Source organism: Salvia splendens, chromosome 3, assembly GCF_004379255.2.
Source record: "Salvia splendens isolate huo1 chromosome 3, SspV2, whole genome shotgun sequence".
Lineage (NCBI taxonomy): Eukaryota > Viridiplantae > Streptophyta > Magnoliopsida > Lamiales > Lamiaceae > Salvia > Salvia splendens.
Window position 1 is genome coordinate 16,545,095 of NC_056034.1, and position 20,505 is coordinate 16,565,599.

At 39.0% G+C, this 20,505-nt stretch overlaps 2 protein-coding genes across 5 annotated transcripts; one reads left to right on the forward strand and one right to left on the reverse strand.

The window, feature by feature from the left end:
* Window positions 1–1,465: 1,465 nt before the first annotated feature.
* Window positions 1,466–4,739, forward strand: LOC121796670 (protein FAR1-RELATED SEQUENCE 5-like). The gene is made up of 4 exons (XM_042195472.1): window positions 1,466–1,475; window positions 2,337–3,084; window positions 3,339–3,534; window positions 3,651–4,739. Exons 1-4 carry the CDS (start codon window positions 1,466–1,468, stop codon window positions 4,737–4,739), a joined length of 2,043 nt encoding a protein of 680 aa, XP_042051406.1.
* A 693-nt stretch (window positions 4,740–5,432) lies between these two features.
* LOC121795270 lies at window positions 5,433–13,397 on the reverse strand. Of its 4 annotated transcripts, none has more exons than XM_042193773.1 (14): window positions 12,350–13,397; window positions 11,519–11,567; window positions 11,056–11,348; window positions 10,857–10,909; window positions 9,066–9,826; window positions 8,116–8,943; window positions 7,949–8,032; window positions 7,744–7,824; window positions 7,176–7,319; window positions 6,945–7,105; window positions 6,480–6,660; window positions 6,273–6,395; window positions 6,043–6,186; window positions 5,433–5,954 (listed from the first exon to the last, which is right to left on the reverse strand). In XM_042193773.1, exons 5-14 carry the CDS (start codon window positions 9,327–9,329, stop codon window positions 5,589–5,591), a joined length of 2,376 nt encoding a protein of 791 aa, XP_042049707.1. In that variant the 5' UTR covers window positions 9,330–9,826; window positions 10,857–10,909; window positions 11,056–11,348; window positions 11,519–11,567; window positions 12,350–13,397; the 3' UTR covers window positions 5,433–5,588. The 4 variants fall into 4 exon arrangements, with proteins under 4 accessions (XP_042049707.1, XP_042049708.1, XP_042049705.1 ...); XM_042193774.1 differs by having other exon boundaries at window positions 7,206–7,319; window positions 11,056–11,401; XM_042193771.1 differs by having other exon boundaries at window positions 11,056–11,401.
* Window positions 13,398–20,505: the final 7,108 nt, after the last annotated feature.

Sequence of the window (20,505 nt, forward strand, 5' to 3'; positions counted from 1 at the left end):
CAACTATCATTTTACATTCTGAAACTATCATTTTATCCCCTGAAACTATCATTTTATCAAGTGCAACTATCATTTTATCCCCTGAAACTATCATTTTATCAAGTGCAACTATCATTTTACATTCTGAAACTATCATTTTATCCCCTGAAACTATCATTTTATCAAGTGCAACTATCATTTTACCTTCTGAAACTATCATTTTATCCCCTGAAACTATCATAATGTGATTCCTCCCAAAATATAAAGTCATTTGCATGTTTGACTAAAACTGTGATTACTGTATAATTTTCTAGTTATAAACATCGTCAACAAATTTCAGTTAATTCCCTTAAAAAGAAAAAGAAAAAAGAAAAAGAGAAACAAATTAAAGAGACGACAATGGCGGTATAAAGTCAAGCTCCACCATGTAACGGTGGGGCTCCTCCTCCTCTTTCTCTCGCTTTCTCTCTCACACACTAACACGCACTTGCTTTTTATGCTCTCTCCACGCCGCTGTCGAAATTGTGCCGTTGAAGCATTGGGCACATTTTCCCCAATTTCGACTGCTTTTGCTGCTTAAGAAGATCGGTGAATTTTGCTCTGTGAAATAGCTGATACTGATAGCGTCGTTTCTCATCATCGGAGAATGATTCATCAAGTTTGAACTTCTTCTCATCATTTCGCGGCAGATTGTGAGTGGAAGTGTTTGAGAGAGCGAGGTCAAGCTTCATAACGAAGTGTTTGAACTCTGACGCTTGTGCTGGTGAATCTCGCCGGAATATACAAAACTTAGATTTAAATGAGGGAAATGACAGTTTTACCACCGCACTTTTTTAATGAAGTAAATCTAAGTTTGAATTTCAACCACATGATTAGAAATATGTGTGGTCCAGATTTAGTTATAGGGTTATCACATAAATATGGGTTATCATTATAACGCACCCCTATATATATATATATATATATATATATATATATATATATATATATATATATTTATATATATATATATAGGGGCACCTTATTCTCCTTTTCACATCTTACATCCTTTTTCCTTCTTAATAATAACCGTTATAATGATGCACATATATATATATATATATATATAGGGATGTATTCATATCCTTTTCTCATATATTCTTCTTTTTCCTTCTTAATCTCAACCTTTAATTTTATAAATCGGATGGCTGAAATTAATCACTGATTCCATTAAATTATAATAACTTAATAAACGATTAAGGGTAGATTTGGTACATGATTATTTGATAGTTATGGAAATCCCATGATTCTCTCATGGGAATATACGGCAGTTTTTTTCCAAAAAACACGTCGATGAAGGAAGGTAATGCTGCGGTGTATATGATTTCGAATCTCTATTTTTTTCCAAGGTTTCAATTATCACAATTCTCAAATCTTTGCTCAATTAATCCTCGGGAGTGTAAGGTTGTCTAATTGGCGTTGGATCTACAGCTTTCGTTTCTAATCAATGGAAGAAGGTAAATCTCGAAGCTTCACGATTCTGTTTTTATTGCGGATGTTTCTGTCTCAATTTGTAGCAGTTTGATTATCTGATTTTTAACCAGAAATAATTAAGTGTATTGTGTTGCCATGGTATAACATGAGCGCTTGCTCTGAAACCTTCCTCCATGGATTCGCTCTCGGCATATCGAAGGTATTAGGTTGAAACGAGACATATAATGCACATCTAGATGAAGCATAATGAATTTATGATCATATGTAATGCATAATTCTTTGAACTGCTATGTTTTCGGGGTAAAACGGTTTTTTCTGGTTTGCGATGTGTGGCGCACGTTGCTTTTTTCCCCGTAAGGGTTTAATAATCCTAGGGGCTAGGGTATAGTATGTAAACATTAATAACAACATTTAACAAAGCTTTGTGTCTGACCCAGAAATAAATTACGTAGGTCTATAACGTACATAGTTTAATGAATAAAGTTTTTAACAATAATGCATCAACTGATTAACCGTAATGCACTATATTGTTTGTATAATGCATAATATATTATTTGGAATGTGTATGTTGTACGAATTAAAACAGGTATGATTTTATGCCTCGTTTTACTAGGGCTTAAATATCAGTTGTTAGCTTTGGATTTTGGCACACGTTTCTTGTTTTTCCCGAAGGTTTTCATAAGCCAAGGGGGTAGGGTATAGTATGTACAAATAAAAAACGACGTTTTTAATAGTGTGCGTTATACGTATGCATACATCAAGGGTTCGTCCAAGTGAAACATTTGACAGATTGAATGTGTGCAAATCGTGCATTGCTTGGCAGCTTATTTTATTCCAAACTTGTTATTTTTTGCTGACCCCTTTTTGTTGCCAATTGTGTGCAGTGGTTGTTGTACCTGAATGTTCCGCCGCGATGAAGCCTGTTGTAGGTCAGAAATTCCAATCATTGGATTTCGCTTTTGCTTTCTACGACATATATGCCCGTGCAGTTGGCTTCGATACGCGCAAACAAGCTATGAGGAAGGTTGATGATGTCACGACCTGGTATCAAGTTGTATGCAACAGGGAAGGAAGGAAAAAGGGTGGTGTGGATGACCAGCTGAATGCTCGTTCTGGTTTCACTATCAAGCGTAGGAAGTTATCTAAGCGGTGTGGTTGCACGGCTAGTATATCCTTCAGGTTTTTCTCGGAAGATGGCTCGTCGGGATACATAATTCACGAGTTCAATGAGATTCATAACCATCACATGGTTGAGACGGAACATCAGCAATTCATGTCTAGTAATCGCAAGTTGGATGATGTTCATCATAAATTTATCCTCGACTGTTCAAGGGCGAATATAGGACCCACGCTTACATTTAAGGTATTGAAGGAGATTCTTGGTGGGTTCGAACTGGCTGGTTGCACGGTTGGGGATATCAGGAATGCCTCACGGGACATCAAAGAATATGCACAAGGATATGATGTACAAATGGTGTTGGATGACATGGCGAGGAAGAAGGAGATTTCCGAGGCTTACACCTATCACTACGAAGTTAACGAATCTGACCAGTTGGTTGCTTTGTTTTGGTGCGACGGTGTAATGAAGAGAAATTACCACATGTTTGGTGATATTGTGTCCTTCGACTCCACGTACAACACAAGTAGGTTGAAACTGACTACTGTGTTATTTATGTTTACTATATGTATCTATTGTATATTATGTGCATTATTACTGGATGTCACTGCTTTACGCATTGCCGCAAGTTGCATTATGATATGTTTACGCTTCTGAAGACAATATATATAGTATGCATTATTAATTGATGTACGTGCATTACGAATTACAATATGTTGCATTATGATATATTTTAGATTCTGACTGCAGGTAATTGTCATGTATGCAGGTACTGTATGATCTTCACTCCTTTCACTGGAAAGGATAATCATGGTAGTCCTGTGACATTTGCGGCGGGGTTGGTTTGCAGCGAGAAAACAGGGGCTTTTGCTTGGCTGTTCAGACATTTTGTAGATTGTATGGGTGTAGCACCCAGGATGATTGTGACCGATCAAGATTTGGGTATGCGATCAGCGATTGAAGAGGTCCTAGTCGGCACACGTCACCATTGGTGTATGTGTCATATTATGCATAAATTGGCAGTCAAGGTACCAAACAGATTATTGCGGGACGACAATTTCAAAACATTGTATACATATAGGGAGTACATCATCAGCTAGAGGACGTCGAATGGTTCAAAACATTGTATACATATAGGGAGTACTGGATACCGGCGTACTTCAGGGATTTTCCCATGGGATCGATGATTCGGACTACGTCCATATCTGAATCAGAGAACAGTTTCTACAAAAATTTTCTGAAGCCCCGAGGAAATATAGCCGAATTCTACATGAATTTCAACCACGCTATAGAATTCCAGCGGAACAGTAGGACAGCTTTGGACTACCACGATGCCACTTCCATACCCATACTCGCAACTACTCTTCCGTTTGAGAAACATGCTTCCACATTATTTACCGACAGTATGTTCAGGAAAATACAAGAAGAAATTGTGGAGGGTAATGACAGATGTCGTGTGCTGAGTTTTATGTCCGGAGAATCTGTTGACACATACAAGCTTGGCGACAGCAAGCGCAATGCATATTTTGTTCGTCATGACAAGACGGATGATACTTACTTTTGCGAATGCAAACTTTTTGGTCGTCATGGTTATTTGTGCAGTCATATATTTTTCTTGTTTCGGAACAATGAGGTGAAAAAGATCCCGGACAAATACTGTGAAAGCCGATGGATGAAGACTCCTTTAGCCAAGGCTGTACACGGGGAGTTTCATGATCCAGTGCTTACCCACTCATCCGCTGACGATAGGCAAACTGTGTCCAAGCAGGCGATTTCGATGTTTTATGGTTTTCTTAGACAGTTTGAGACCGACATCGATGCTTTACGGGCATTTATAGCTGGCATCGAAGAACTTGGCAACTCGCTTCAAACTGGTACTCCGGCAACCTCAGTCGCTGAGAAGAGGCGTATGGTTGAAGAGTTTTATGGAATGGTAAGGCCTGAATCTGTTGCGGTGCATCCTCCCGATGTTGTGAAGACGAAGGGCCACGCCAGCAGCTCGGCAAGCCGTCTTATTTCAAAAAGAGAGAAGGCTATAAAGGATGCGTCTAGGCCTCCTAGACAGTGTAAGGCTTGCCATGAGGTGAGTCATCACGACTCTAGGAACTGTCCTATGCTTAAAGAGATGAGGATGGAGAAAGATGCTCGCAAAGGGAAAAGTCTAGCCTGAATCATATCTTAAAAAAAACAACATTTGTCGTTCTTGGGTCAATTCTTTATTTTTAGTAGGATGGTTGTAATTGTATTCCATGGCTTACTTGTTTTTTTGGATTAATTTTATGGGTTTATTAGAGGCTTATAGATCGGTTCATTTCTCTATTCATAATCATTATTTTAACTCAATGTGTCATGCTTAATATATGAGTACAATATACAAATGCATTATTTGAGGTTACCATTGCATTACACTAGGGGTGATGCATTATTTGGTTAAAATTCACAAACAACGTTTAATAATGCATTACGTAGTACGAATACTTACATTATATGTAGATATGACGCACATAAAACTCAGGCGTACCTTATATGTTGCTTAATAAATGTAATGTAAAATATACAAATGCATTATGTGGAGGTGCCATTGCATTATTCCTACGCATTGGAGCATTATTTGGTTAAAATTCACAAACAACGTTTAATAATGCATTACGTATTACGAATACTTACATTATATGCAGATATGATGCACACAAAATTGAGGCGTACTATATACGGCTCAGTATATTAGGTGTACAATATACACAAGCATTATTTGGTTATGCCTTTGCATTACGCATAAGGTTTGGTGCATTATTTGGTATATGTTGGTCATTATGAGAGTACATCGTCCACCTAAACAGACCAAAAAAACATAACACAAACAAGCAAATAACATAATACATCCATTAATGGTCGCCAGAGTGTTCACATGATAGAAATCAAAAAATGCTATTTTAAAAAACATTGTTCAGTGTATTCAAGCTTGCAAAAAGGAAATAAAGTGCAAATTCTTCCAACAAATACTAGAAATAATCACGCCCTACAACCCATAATTTTCTACCCACTTTTCGAAGTTGAAATTTTTAGGTTTATCTCTCCAGAACTTGGTTGCCTGTTTTTGGTTTGCGGCACCGCGGACATTGTAGGGAGAAGTCAGTAGCACCCTTGCAAATTTGATTCGAAACATTTCAAGACTTTTGCTTCCCTTTGCGGTCAGCCCGCAATCCCAATCTTTATCCTTCTCTCCAAAGTACGTCTCCAAGTGGCGCATTACGTACATACCATCCTCCATTATGGACAGGTTGTTCCGCCACGGCATTGCAACTACATGTGTAGTGCAGCCTCGTATCAAATCAGCCATTCTTGAGTCTTTGCACTTATCAATTGCGTCAGCCAGGAATTTCCACTAAAACAAAAAGACATAATTGTAACGCATACATAAAATGTGTTTTTATGCATTACAGAGCAAGTAACAGAGTAGTCTCATTACATACCAGCATAGATGGCGTGGTCCCATATTTTTCGGCGAACGATGCGTGCTGCTCAGCCAGGGTGTGGTCAATAATATTCATCTTGCTATCCGGCACATCAAAGCAGACCACATATTGTTGTTTCTCCCCCCAAATTGGGAAGAAGAACTACATGATAATGAGAACATTAAATGGTCTTGTATACGGTCCTATACAATTGATTCTCAGATAAATAAGTTTATATTAAGACTGACCAGCTCGTGTTTCTCCCAGTTGCTGTATCCGGCTCCAAGGGCTTCCTCAAAAAGAATGGTCCAAAAATCGGTAAATCGTCTTTCTTCATCCCACCCTTCAAGGATGTCTATCAATGATTGTGCCTACAAACGTGGTCGGTACTTCAGGTACTCAAGTTGCAGATTAAGATTCACTTGGTACGTAGATAACACAAAAGATTTACTCACGCATGGTCGTGTGGAAAAGAAGAGTCTGGACACTGTATCTGGCGCCTTCAGCTTCTCCATATTATTCAAGTATGAGCACCAAGTGTCCACAATGACCGGGCTGACATGTTTAAATGGTGCCAATGAAAGGAACGCAGACTGGACAGTTCGTTTGTAGGAGTCTTCGTACACAATTGCATCCCTGCATATAAATATCAAATGTAATGTAAACAATTGACTAGATAATGCACTCTCAAATCCAAATAATGAATCAATATAATACCAAGTATGTTCATTATGTATAATAAACTTCTAATACTGAATGATTAAATAATGCACACTGAGAATTTCGTAATGCAGTAACTACTTGCAACAATGCACATGTGTAGTATTTGTAGACTTTACAAAGTAATAATTAAATACTCAAAACAAACAGTAAAGATAATCACCATATTCACAACGGAAAGCATAACAAACAGTACATACCTGATTGATTCGTGCGTCTCCGCTGTGCTAAGCACCCAATAATATAGCTCCTTATCGTTACTGTTAGCCTTGGCTGTAAGCCTTACAGCTCGCTCATTGAAAGGAGAGCGCAAAGCCGGACTAGCTCTCCTTACACGTGCCGTTTCAACGGTTGAAGCCACCTGCATATATTAAATATGTGAAAAGTAAATAACCAAAATCCTTACAAGGTGGTATCTATTATTTTGATACCGATCGGACAGCCTCGTTAGCCTTGTTCACCTTCTCCTTTCCTTTACCAAGAACACTCGCAGTTTTTAATGGCAGGTCGTCACCAATTCCACCCGTCCCAGCATCCGCAATCACTAGCCCCTTCTCCTTGGACAGGGGAGGTCTCTGTCAGCGCATTGTTAAAGTACAATTCATTATAATACACAAACTACAGCAAATAGTTCATATGTCCAAACAAATTATCCACTACTCATGACATATTTGTTTAAAACCCTACAAGTAATGCAAATGGCACAATAAATAATGCTGCAAGCCGTGATATTAATGCAGAGGATACACAAAATAATGCACACATAAGAAATAGCTAAAAGTATAGTAAGCTTAACAATCCATCAAATATGTACAAAATACTGCATACCTGAAACAGTGCATAACTAAGATTTGATTTACATAACCAACACAATCAATAGTTAATTTGACAAAATGCATAAGATACTCAATATAATGCATCAAACATATTACATAATGCACATACTACACTGGATAATGCACAATATATCTGACATACCAACTTTACATTAGTACCGACCTTTGTCACGGCAGGCTGTTTCTCCTGCCCACGTTTCAGAGCCATTTCCTTTGTCATGCCTGCTTTGTTCGCTGCCTTTCCCTATGTTTTCAAGTAAGTCAGATATGTGACTTTACAAGTTAAAAAGCTCATGTAATAATGCACTAGATGTTACATTAATTCAAACCTTGACCCCACCATCTCAACATGGCATATCTTTGATTACCTTAACACTCTTTGGTTTTGTTGTTATCACCACCTCCTTACCCCCTTCTCTTACTCCTATAGTTTCCTCACCCGACGAACCCACCTGCATCATAAAATCGTTGATTTAAGCAATGCAAAATAGCAAAAAAACGTGCCTTTGTTAGTTATAAGTCTCATGATTGATACCGTAGCCTCTCCACGTACGCCACCAGCCACCACCAGCCCAGATCCTGGAACCGAAATATGCGCTTCAGTTGGGACATCAGGTACGCCAACATCGGAGGCTATATCAGGCATTGCCGACCCTGCATGATCCACTGCTTCTTCTGGCTGACGCACAACCGGTGCACAATCTGCTCTTGCATCGGTGTGGAGTGGTTCAGCATTTCTGGAGCTCTGTCCTGCTCGTGGGGAAGGCTGTGTGGCAAATGGGTCTGGGCAATCAAAACCGTCTAACACAAATGATGGCCGGGTGAATCCAGTTGCGATTGACTTTTTTTTGTCATAAGCTGCCATCATCTTTTCCATTTCATCAATCCAATCCTGACTGTACTCCTCCTCATCCAGCCTAGCCTGTGTCAGTCGTGTTGTGATCTCGTCATCCCCTTGAAGCTCCTGTTCTGTAATTCCCAGAAGCTTACGTCCAATCTGGCTCCCCACACGGAAGCAGTCGTCTTCCAGTAGCTCCTCGGGTATGCTTTTGTAATCGTCAAGCCAAATTGAGATGGCATTGGCCAACACAGAGCTAGAAGCAATAAATTTGTCTCGTAGCCTCTTCGCTCTGTGGGTGCTTGTAGTGGAGGAATCACCCCCAGCCACTCCGGTTCGCCTTGTAATATCATGCTCGGCCAGCCATCTGTCTTTGTCTAGTCTCGACTCTAACCGCCCAGTCCCAAATTGGTCCCTTTCCAAATCCTCGCGCTGTTTAAGAGACTCGAGGGTCCAACCCTTTATCGTTGGCCATGCGCGGATGACCCGTCTCCGAATATCTACTACGCGGTCGACGTAGGCGCACTATTAATATTGACCAAACAGTGTCAGTGGTCTATAATGCAAAATTAAGTATGCATAATGCAGCATGTGAATACTTGTAATGCAAGATATTACTTATGTGATGGAGTTAGAAATTCACATACCACTAAGAAATGTATTGGTCCATTGAACAAAGCACTTTGTCCTTTTGCGTAGCTTGGAAACGTTGCCTCTAGGACGGAGAGCACATACCCACACCAATTCAAATTTTTAATATCTTGGACATCCTCGATGAAGTGTAGAATTTTTGGCTTGCAATGCCCATCACTAGGTGTCTCGATTAACGCATTCTCCAGTGAAGAGCTTCTTGAAATCTTCACCCCCCCAGTGTCAGCCATCATTAACTCTGAGATGTCGTTCGGGGACATCTTAAACCGTCCCTTTTGACACCTTTCAGCTACCAAGTCGTTATAGACAAAATTTGTCTGAGGGACGTCCGGTCTCGATATCTGTGTAGGGCCCCTTGGAAATCCCAATGTCAAGTGGACGTCCTCTTCGTCCAAAGTGAGTGCTTCACCACCAGGAAGCTGTATTTGGCAGCGGGCGAGGTTGAGGGCATTCAACACCCAAAACGCAAGAAAGCTGGGTATTTCTTTAATGTCGAAACAGAGTACTGCACCGAAACCTATTTCTGTCACAGCCCTTCTCTGCCTCGGATTTAATTGCTTCAAGCAATTCAAAAACTCCGATGGTGTTCGTCTGCAGTAAAGTCGGTCAGTCTTTCTTCCCTTAACTTGCTTCTGTTAAACATCAGCTACTGAGGTACTAGGGGCAGCCGCTGCCAACCAATCCCTCAATTTCTGTGCCAAAGCTACCGGAATCAAATCATCGACTGCATCATCGAGTTCCGATCTTACTCGTTTTTCTGAAATTGCACAAACAAAGAATCAAATTCAAACCTTTTCCATAAAGTAGAGTACGATATGTGTAATGATGTGTTCGTCATAATGTGTTCATATTAATGCAACCGGCGTACTTAATCAGATCACATGAATGATTGCGTAACACATTCGCATAATGCATTAAACATCACTGATAATGCACTAATAATCACTGATAATGCACTCAATATTACTGGTAATGCCAGTAGATACCACTGACAATGCAATCAATAATAATGATAATGCATTAGATAATACTGATGATGCACTAAATATTACTTAACATGCATAAAATACTACTGATAATTGACAAAATATTACTGATAATTCATTACATACTCCTAATAATGCGTTATTATTTCATCGGACTACACATTTTTTCACAGAACCTCTGTACTGCATATTTTATGAAACACAATTCATACATTATGTTCGGAAATTCAAATGACCTTATCACGCATTTCATCCAAAATGCAAATGTACTTGTGTTACCAACAAATTGTAATAAAAAACACACAATTTCAGTTCGACAATTCATACATTATGTTCGGAATATGCATATTTTATGAAACACAATTCATACATTATGTTCGGAAATTCAAATGACCTTATCACGCATTTCATCCAAAATGCAAATGTACTTGTGTTACCAACAAATTGTAATAAAAAACACACAATTTCAGTTCGACAATTAATCTGTAAGGCACGTTTTGATAAACATAATGCATAAAATATGTTACATAATGCTTAGTTCATATGAATTAAACTCCATATAAAAAAAGTATTTTTCAATTTGTAACTAATATACCACAAATAATGCACATAATAACTCCAAAAACCCATGCTTATAGTTCCACAAATCATTGAATATATCTGAAATTATGAACCGTGTGAAGTATTTAGTCATCACACCACACAACATGTATACTGGGGATTTAACAGAATTGCTAAAACCATCACTCACAATATGAAAAAACAAATATTGATTTGAAGCAGGACGATGTAAAATTATACCTGCAGCCTCTGTTACTTGCGATAGCGGACGACCCCTCTTCGGCATTTTCGATCTTGCAAAACCAACAAACACGTATCATGGTACTGGAATTCATCATTATATAACCGAACCCAAAAACGGGTCTGCGAAATCACGAAACCACCGCTTTGGTCTGCAAAATCACAAAAAAAAGACGCCTAAATCACTATTGAAACATACCTATTGGAAAGTAGTCGGGGTTTCCGATTCGATTTCAGCGTTGAAAGCTAATTCCCTCGGAAAATTTGGTCGAGAAAATCAAAAATCTCCAAAAGCGGCGCTGGGGATGTTGAAATATAGGGTTTTCGTAGTGGAGAGAGTGGGAGTAGATGTAAGGGTTGTGGGATTAATGAATGATGAAAGAAGGAGAATTGTTGCGTTCGAAATCCCGTAAAATTAGCAGTTTCCAAGATTTGGCGGTTCAACTTCTGTCAAATGGCCAAATTACCCCTGTACTGCATTACGCCATACTTCTATAATGCAACGCGGATGAAAATTTAGTCACACAATCCAATCCGTCGATTCCCTAGATCTAATGGTTATTATTAAGAAGGAAAAAGGATGTAAGAGTGGAAAAGGAGAATAAGGCCCCTATATATATATATATATATATATATATATATATATATATATATATATATACCAAAAGATGCGCTAGTGAGGATGCGGCGCTCCTAGGACTCTGTCAAAACCTGACTCAAAACAAATGGATAGCATAGTATGAGCTTTAACAAAACGATAACATGATTAACTCTATAACATTAAATTCTCATAAAAACAACATACTGTTAGATTGAAATTTATTAGTTTACAACTTGCTATTTATAGGGTCCCTTACTACTATTTTCCATGTAATTCAATTACTATAAGCATTTAGACTCTTTAATCATCATCATCATCATAAGTTTATTATCTTATTATCCTATACTCGTAAGATAGTCATAGTAATGTTTCATCTCTTAGCATTTATACATTTCTATATCACCAAGATAAATAGCATAGTCAATTCTCAAAACATCATATCACATCACACAACTTCAAAAAATATTTCCACAACTTACTATGTACTCCCTCCGTCCCACATAATTTGGGACAATTTGACCAGACACGGGTTTTAAGAAATGTAATGGAAAGTGAGTTGAAAAAGTTAGTGGAATGTGGGTCCTACTTTTATATATTAGTTTTATAAATAAATGTGAGTAGGAATGAGTTGGTGGAATGTGGGGTCCACTACCAAAAATGGTAAAGGTGAAATGGGTAAAATTATGTGGGATGGACCAAAATGGAAAATTGGGTAAAATTATGTGGGACGGAGGGAGTAATAATCAGTTTTACACAAACTCTCAAACATATAGTCCAAGAAGCGAACGCATATAGCCGACATCAGACACATATAGCCCATATAAGCCAACCATATCATACCGTATAGCCTGATAACATGCACATATAGCCCATATAGGGAGACATATCATACCGTATAGCCTGATGGCAGGCACATATAGCCCGTATAGGGCGAAGGATTCGTCGCATCACGCCATATAGCCCAGTAGTGGGAGCATATAGCCCGTATAGGGCAAGGATCGCAACATCTTCTCAAATCATATAGCCCGATAGCGGGCGCATATAGCCCGTATGAGGCAATCATCCGTCAACCCATATAGTCCATATAGAGAGAGACATCATATTTTAAAATTCTAATATTATGCCATCTCACTCAAATCAGCATTTACAAAATTCTCAAGCACATTTAAGTACACAAGTTCAATGAGAGAATTAAAACATTTAATAAGGATGCAGTACCTCAAAATATGGTGATTCACTTTACTCAATATCACAATATCATAATTAAATATTAAGAGATAAATCTTGACTAACTACTATTTTCCCCTAAATGTACACAAACACCAATACACATGTATATATGCACGCCTAATTTCTATGAATTACTTCCATAGCAACAATTTAATATATACATATATACATATGCGTATGTACTGATCAGTAGCTTCCCAAACTACATGCATATATGTGTCTGTATGTCTCGTAAAAAATATCTACAATTATTCCTCATGTATTAAAAAAATCACACATAACCCCAGCTATAAACTTCTCTAAATCAATATCTCATAATATAAATTTGAATGTGAAAAACTGTGCATTTGGAAAGAGAAATACGCTTTCAACTTCATTCTATCTACAAGCGCACACACACACACACACATACGTGAATGTATAAGGAGGAACACCAAATCAATTTCTACTTCTTATTCTAAATGTATGACCTATTGTGCGCATGAGTGTTTACAGAGAGTCAGAGAATTAATTCTAAATCCAAGAGAGAGGAGTGGTTACAAAGAGATAAAGGGCTGCCGGATGAAAGGAATCGATAGTAATCCCGGAAGAAAGCAGCGGCCAGCAATTACCGTCCCGCTGAGAGAGAGAGTGTTCTTTTTTTTTAATGGTATGATGAACCTGTGGGTAAGTATGTCGGTGGTTCCCCCCTGACGATTGGTTTTCCCCCTTTTCTTTTTAATATTTCCTTAATCATTCTCTAGATAATTCTAGACATGACAAAATAAAGATAAGTTTATATCTCAAGGAATAATTAGGAAAATAATATCGGTGCTTAATATATTGGGAGGATTAATTTCTTTAGTATTTTACATACATTTATATATTCTTGAACCTCTAAATCACATCCTTGAGTGTATACTAATGTAAAATTCTACTAGAATATTTTTCAATATTACTATTTATCCAAGTCATTATTATTTTTTAGTATTAATATAAATTATATATACATATATCATTTTAAACCTAAATCGTATATTCTCGTATCGGAATAGTAAGTTCTTCCTTGCCTATTTTCGGGGACGTTACAATTCTATTTCTCTATGACCAGGCTATCATTTAAGAACTCCTACTTCCATGCTAACAAAAGAGAGAGCTTTTAAAAATATTTCATCCGTATGTGAATAGGTCCCATTTATTTTCGGCACATATTTTAAGAAAAGCTAAAAAAATAGTGAAAATGAGTTTCACTTGTTTATATACTAGTATTATAAGTCGTGCTAGGCACGGGACATAAGAATTTCAAAAAATCGATACAAAATATAATGAATACATTAATAAAATTAGAATTCAAAGTAATGTGAAGATTTATAAAAATAGAAATGTAGTTATCTTGTCTAATTCTACTTCCTAGGGAATGAAACATTTCAAATTCGGCAAACGATTTTATACAATTTTAATTTATGATCTAAGTGGAGTGAAAACAATAAAATTAATGACAAATATAAGATGTGTCACTAATGATAAAAAAATATGATTTAATTAGAATAAAATCTACAAATAAGGAAATATGTATGAGCAAAAAACAAAGAGTAAAAATTAGATAATTGGAATAAACAATGAGCTCAACAATTGTGATTAACAAAAAATAAATATTTATATATAGGAACCAAAACTTAAAAAAACAATTAAATTAATGACAAAGACAAGATGTATGACTAAGAGAATCCACAATGGGGCGCCCGAAGGCGCGCCCGATGCGTGCCATCGTCCTCGGGCGCGCCATCGGGCACCATTGTGGGTGCCGGACGATGCGACGCCCTAAGCCCACGCCCTATGCTTCGTCCGCAGTAGAAGAGCGCCCGATAGGCCATCGGGCGCGCCATCGGGCGCCATTGTGGGCGACGCGGACAATGGCGCGCCCGATCGTCGATCCCGGTCCCGATCCCGAGCCCAGCAGCCGCCGCGTATGTGGAGTTGGCAACAACCTCGATGGCGCGGACGTTGTTGGAAACGCACAAGGCCCTCAAGAAGTGTACGGACCCGGCCAAAGCCGAATACCTCCAGGGGTTGATCGATGAGCTGCGCCGGAAGTTGGGAATTTTGTAGATTAGCCAACTTTAATCGTGTAACTTTTATTTAATCAATGTAGTCTTCGCCGGTTTTTATTTAATCGTTGCGTTTTTTAATTAGTTTGCATTATATATTTGAAAACATTTAAATTAATTAATTAAACAATAGTAAAACCTACAGGGCGTCCCATAGGGCGCCCCACTGCAGGTGGAAGGGTAGGAGGATAAAAAAGATGACGTGGCGGTAAGGCGTACCCCATTGCTAATGCTCTAATGATCCAAGAGTATGAGTTAATTAGAATAAAACAGAAAAGAGATCGTCTCCTTCGCCCACACACAAAATCAAACACAAACTCTTGCTGTCAATTCCGTTCGCCCACAGAAATCACAAATTGAAGACAAAGTTTACTCCTCACCTTCAAGTACGAAATCACCCATATACATCGCCGACACACAACCTCATACACACGCTCGGCGAGTGAAGAATTTAAACAATATTCTTCAATCGCCCACACATAAACGATCGCCCACAAACGTCATAAATCGGTGTTCGAAGAGCTGCCGACACGCTACAATATTTCTAGATCAACAACTATGATCTGAAAATCCAATTACTCAGCACCAAAAGCGGTCGCCAAAAATTATACTACAACTTTATAAAATAAAAAATTAAAAAATATAAGAAATAGCCCAATTAAATTATTAAGATAGTCCACACAGAAAACAAAATGAGATGCCTAATAGTTTGAATTCTGTGAAATGGCCAAATTAAAGAAGCTTGCTAAGTGAATGAATTTATTGGAAACTAGCTGACTGGCGGGTCGTAGATTCGGACGGATTTGATTCAAGGTTATATGGAAGATAACCGAACCGAGAGGATCAGTTAGCAAATTTGTCGTTGCCACTTGATCAAGTCAATCCTTAACCCGACTCCCGCAAAGAAAATATTTATAACTCCCGATTTCGCATAACTTTAACAATAAAGCGGCAAGTTCGGGGTCGATCCCACAAGAAAAAATGTGTTGCGAGTGTGTGTTTAGTGGATAGGGGTTTTTTGGCTGCGGCCATGCTTTAACTTGGGAGTTTTCTAAACTACGAAATTATGCTAGGCAGAAATTAAACTAACTACTCGATCAAGCTCCGGAACAGTAAAAACACTTAGACATTTTAACTAATGCTTTAAATTGAAATCTGCGAGAATGTAAACTAGGCGGAAATTGAAAAGGTTAACACAAATTCCGAAAACAAAAGAACTTTGATTCCAAAAAAAGTCTCAACCAGGTGCGCGAATTGAAATACAAAGTTTAAACTAACTATGAGCGATAACTAAAATCTAACTAATCTAAACTACGAACAGTGAAAGAAAGTTAACTAAGCTAATCTATGAAATTGAAATGACAGAAAGCGAGTAAGACCGAGCGATTCTCAGGTTGAAACTGGAAACAACGACGGACAGCACCAAGGTAACTGTCGCGTTGAATCACTTACGCTTCACTAACTAAGATTCTAACTAAGCTATGCTAAGAACTGAACGAGAATTTAAAGCTAAACTAAACTAAACTATTTCTAACTAAGGAGCTGATGATCTTCATGTGGTGGCGCCTCCTCTATTTATAGATAAAGAGCAACTTTTAGCTGGATAACGACCCTGGCAGGAATATTCGCTCGTACTGGATGTGAGCGACTAATGGATTGCCACGTGTCCTCCTTCGGTGCTTTTCAGAATAGACTGGTGGCCCGATTCGTCCTTTGCGTCTTATGTAGCAACACGTGTCCTCTTCAGGAGTGTCGTCCTTGATAACAGAAAGCTGCACCTTGTCTCTTCACGTGTCCTTCTCCTGAAACAGTGGTCCCCCCGTCTGCCACTTGATTGTCTTCGTTGATCAGTTTACCCGCTTTTTGGCCCCCTTTTTAGCCCTTTTGCACTGACTTGATCAGTTTGGTCTTGATACCTTGGTCAAGCTGTATTCCTGCACTTTTAACACTTGTTTTGCGCAATAAACTGATCAAGTGGCGTGTTTTTCACCCTTAAACCAATGCATGAAATAGGCCTTATCAAACTGCTCACACTTAAAACACACGTGTCCTCAAGTGTAAAAGAAAAGAAAAGAAAAGAAAAGATAAGGCAAATTTCAGGCATGGTTTACTCAACTCAAAAAGAAGAAAAGAAAAAACAAGAATTAAACACATATTTACATGGATACATTAGACCGAATAAACTTCCAACAATCTTACCCGGGGTTGAGGTCAATCCATTTACCAACAGCTTATGTTTTTCCCTTTTTCGCTTGCACTTGATCAAGTTGTCAGTTCGTCAAGATTGCTCATTTTAGAAACCAACTGTTGGGTTCACTCAGTCACTCATTTCTCACCAGAGATGTTAGGACTGTTCACTCAGTATTGCCACAAATTTAATATCTCGAATCGGACTGCACAAGATAGTTCCTTAAGGTCTTTGTTTTGGGTGTAACGGGGCTTAAAGGGTTAATTGTATTAGGGTAAGGTCCTAGGGGTTCTAAGCTAAACTATAGAAGAAAAACACATGAGTCAAGGGACCAAAAATTTGAACGTAATTGTTGGACCGGACCAAACGATTTGTTTTGCCATTGGGTATTTTACTTGGTCAAGAGATGATTTCTAGCCTAACGGGCTTATTTCCTAATTTTAACTTCCCGGGTCAGGTTATCATTTTTTCTGCCCTCTTTTTCTCAGACTACCCCTTTTCTTTTCTTCGATTTTTTTTTTGAACTTGATTGACTAACTTGCTCAACCCAGCTACCCTTTTGTTTTGACTTTCTATCGTGGTCTTCTTCCTTTTCTTGAGAATGATTCATTTTTTCTGACCCCGTTTTCTCACGTATTTGTAAAAGAAGGAAATATGGGTGTAGGTCTAGGTTTTAAAAGGACAGGTACGAGTGTATGAGCTCAACTTGGTTAACTAAGGGTTGCCTTTCTTGATGAGGCGGGTTCGTGGATCGAAAGAAATAAGGCTCAAATGGCTAAGTCATAATGCCTTTAGTCCTTACTACTTGTGCAATCTTCATCTTAATATTAAAAGGTAGCCTCTCGTAAAATTTCTTTTTTTTTGTGAAAATAGTGGAAAGTGTTCCACTTTGGCTTTATAACTCACATATAGAGATGCTTCACAGTTGGTTCTAAAACAAGCGTTTCCATCATACTTGCATCATTCAAACTGAACAAGTGTTTGCAATCAAGTTTTTTACATTTTAAGCATGCTGAATCCTTTTTCTAACTCTTCCCCAAAGCAATCAAGTCTTTCATTTATCCAATTTCATGCATCCTGCCTATTTTTTTATTGACAAAAATTTATTTTATTTTATTTTATTATTTTTTTTAAAATTATCACTATTTTGACATGTAGGATTTCTGGGACTAACCCTCCCCCCTCCCACTACATATGAACTCGTCCTCGAGGGACTGGATGTAGTGGAAAAAAGGGTTAGGTGCAGGTAATAGCAAGATGAAAACCAAGGAAAACTTCTCACACTTAGACCAGACACTGGGCTAAGTGTGAGATAGTGCCAAAAGAAACAAACATGCCAAAAAGCACAGAAACTATCAACTAAAACAGATAGGCACGGGAAACAGGCGACAAATTTCCAAACTTCTCACACTTAGTCCATAAACAGGACTAAGTGTGAAGATGTAAGGGAAAACAACAAACTACACAAATAAGCTGAGTTAAGGGTGATACTGTTGCTTCTGGAAAGGTTATAAGGCATGTTGCAAGTCTTCCATATTGCCTCCATTTCATGAAGAAGGACCTGACTGAGTTGTCCTTCTCTTCAAGATTTGTCAGCCTTACTTTTATCCATGACTGCTCCGGCTGCTTGTCTTTTTGTATCAATTTGACGTCTCCACACCTCGGCTCTTTCCAAAACTTCGTCCACCGTTCCACGACGCATCCCTCCTGGAACCGAGTCATCCTCTATTACTGAGAAGAGGTTACATTCCGCCTCCCTTCGGCGTAGCAAGGCAGTACTGGGGAGAAGGTTCGTTTCCTCCCTTCCATTATCATCTTCAATGCCTACAACCTCCAGGATTTGTAGTGGTCTATCAGTGGAGGGGGATGTGTCTTCGTCATTCGGGTGTGTCGGGCCTTCTTGAGGATGCGTGTTCCCTACTGATGGAGGTGGTGTGGAGGTTGAATTTAAGCCCTTAGAACGAGAAATCCCTAGACGAGCCTTTAGGGCAGTGTAAACCGCCTCAGGGTCTTCGTTGACGGGAAAACTTCTGAGTATCGAGTCAACACGCCTCATGTACGCCGGATCTGTGTATGGAAGTGGGCCAATGAATCTGGGGGGTGATGGTGGGGCTCTAATGGTAGATGGGGAAAAGTTAGGGTTTTCTTGACTGGCTGATGATGAAGAGTTATGGTCACTAATGTTAGTGCTGGATTTAGAGGAAAGGGCAGAGGTACAGGGGCTAGTGTTCTGCATGTTCGGTGATGATTCTAGGGGAGGCTTGCAGATTTGGATGAGGAAATTTGAATGGTCTGAAGTTTGTTGATGAAGAATGGATTTCGAGAGACCCTTTTATAGAAATATCCCGACTGTTGTGATTTTCTGTCTTTTCGGATCTTCTGTGACTCCTTGCCTTCTGATGTGACTTTTCAGGGTGCCAGCTGTCTTCACTTTCTCAATATGCCTTTTTTTGTTTCCCAATGTAGCAGGTGGCGCTTACTGACATCTTTTCAGCGGCTGTGCACGTCTCTTCATCACCTGTTCTAAATAATGCCACACTAAATGTCACCAATTAATTTCAAACTGTAATTGATCAAGCAGTCACGTATGGCTGCTCAACGGGTCACAGTTTGATCAGTTCTCACTCCTTCCAAAACATATGCAAGGAAATTTAAAAACCAAAAACTTAAGAGATAAAATATTTACACTAAATATCTAGGGATTGACTGGTATCCTTAGGGTGTCACTTGATCAGGCTTTGGATTTAGATTTTATTGCTTGATCAAGTAGGCTTCCCTTGTGGACGCAGCCGATCCCTGTACCTGTTTACTGAGAGAGATTAGGCGAGTTTAGTGGAATTTCTTCCACTATTCCCGCTTCGATCTTGTCCCTATATGGTTCTGCTTTGTTTCCGTTCACCAAGAAAGATGGCACGTCAGAGTTGTGCTTCTGTCGTTCGACCGATTCCCCTGTTCTGATCACCATGCCGGTATTGGAGTCCGCCCACCTTGATTTCCGCTTCCTTGACATCAGATTTAGTTGATGCTGAGAGAGTAATTCCTTCTGTCCTCCCGTGGGTTCCCTCCTTCTATTCTGCGGATCAAGGGTGAGTGTTATTCCTTTTGATACTGTAGAACGCAAGTGAGGACCTGGATCGATCTCCATCTGCTCTGATACTTCTCTCCCCATTACCCTTTGGCTCGACACCGTCTTTCCCAGTAATTGAGTCTTTTGTCCTTGTATGTTTAGTTTACGCGGCCCTTGGTGTGCTCGGGTAGGTAGAGTTTTGGCTGCCGCCGGCAGTGTTGGGGTCGGTGTTAATTCCCCTGTTGGAGTGGGCGCCTTAGGTAGTGAGAGACTCTCTTTTGGCACATTTCTTAATGGAACGTTCTGATCAAGTTGTCCTTTGTCCCTTACTGATGGGGCAGCTTTGTTTGATTCAGCTGGCTGTGGTGGTTCACAAAATTCTGGTATTATCTTGTCAACGGATGGACAATCCATTCCCTCAGTTACGGTTGCTTCACACCAGTCAGTTGCTTTTCTCTCGAGCCATGCGTATTCAT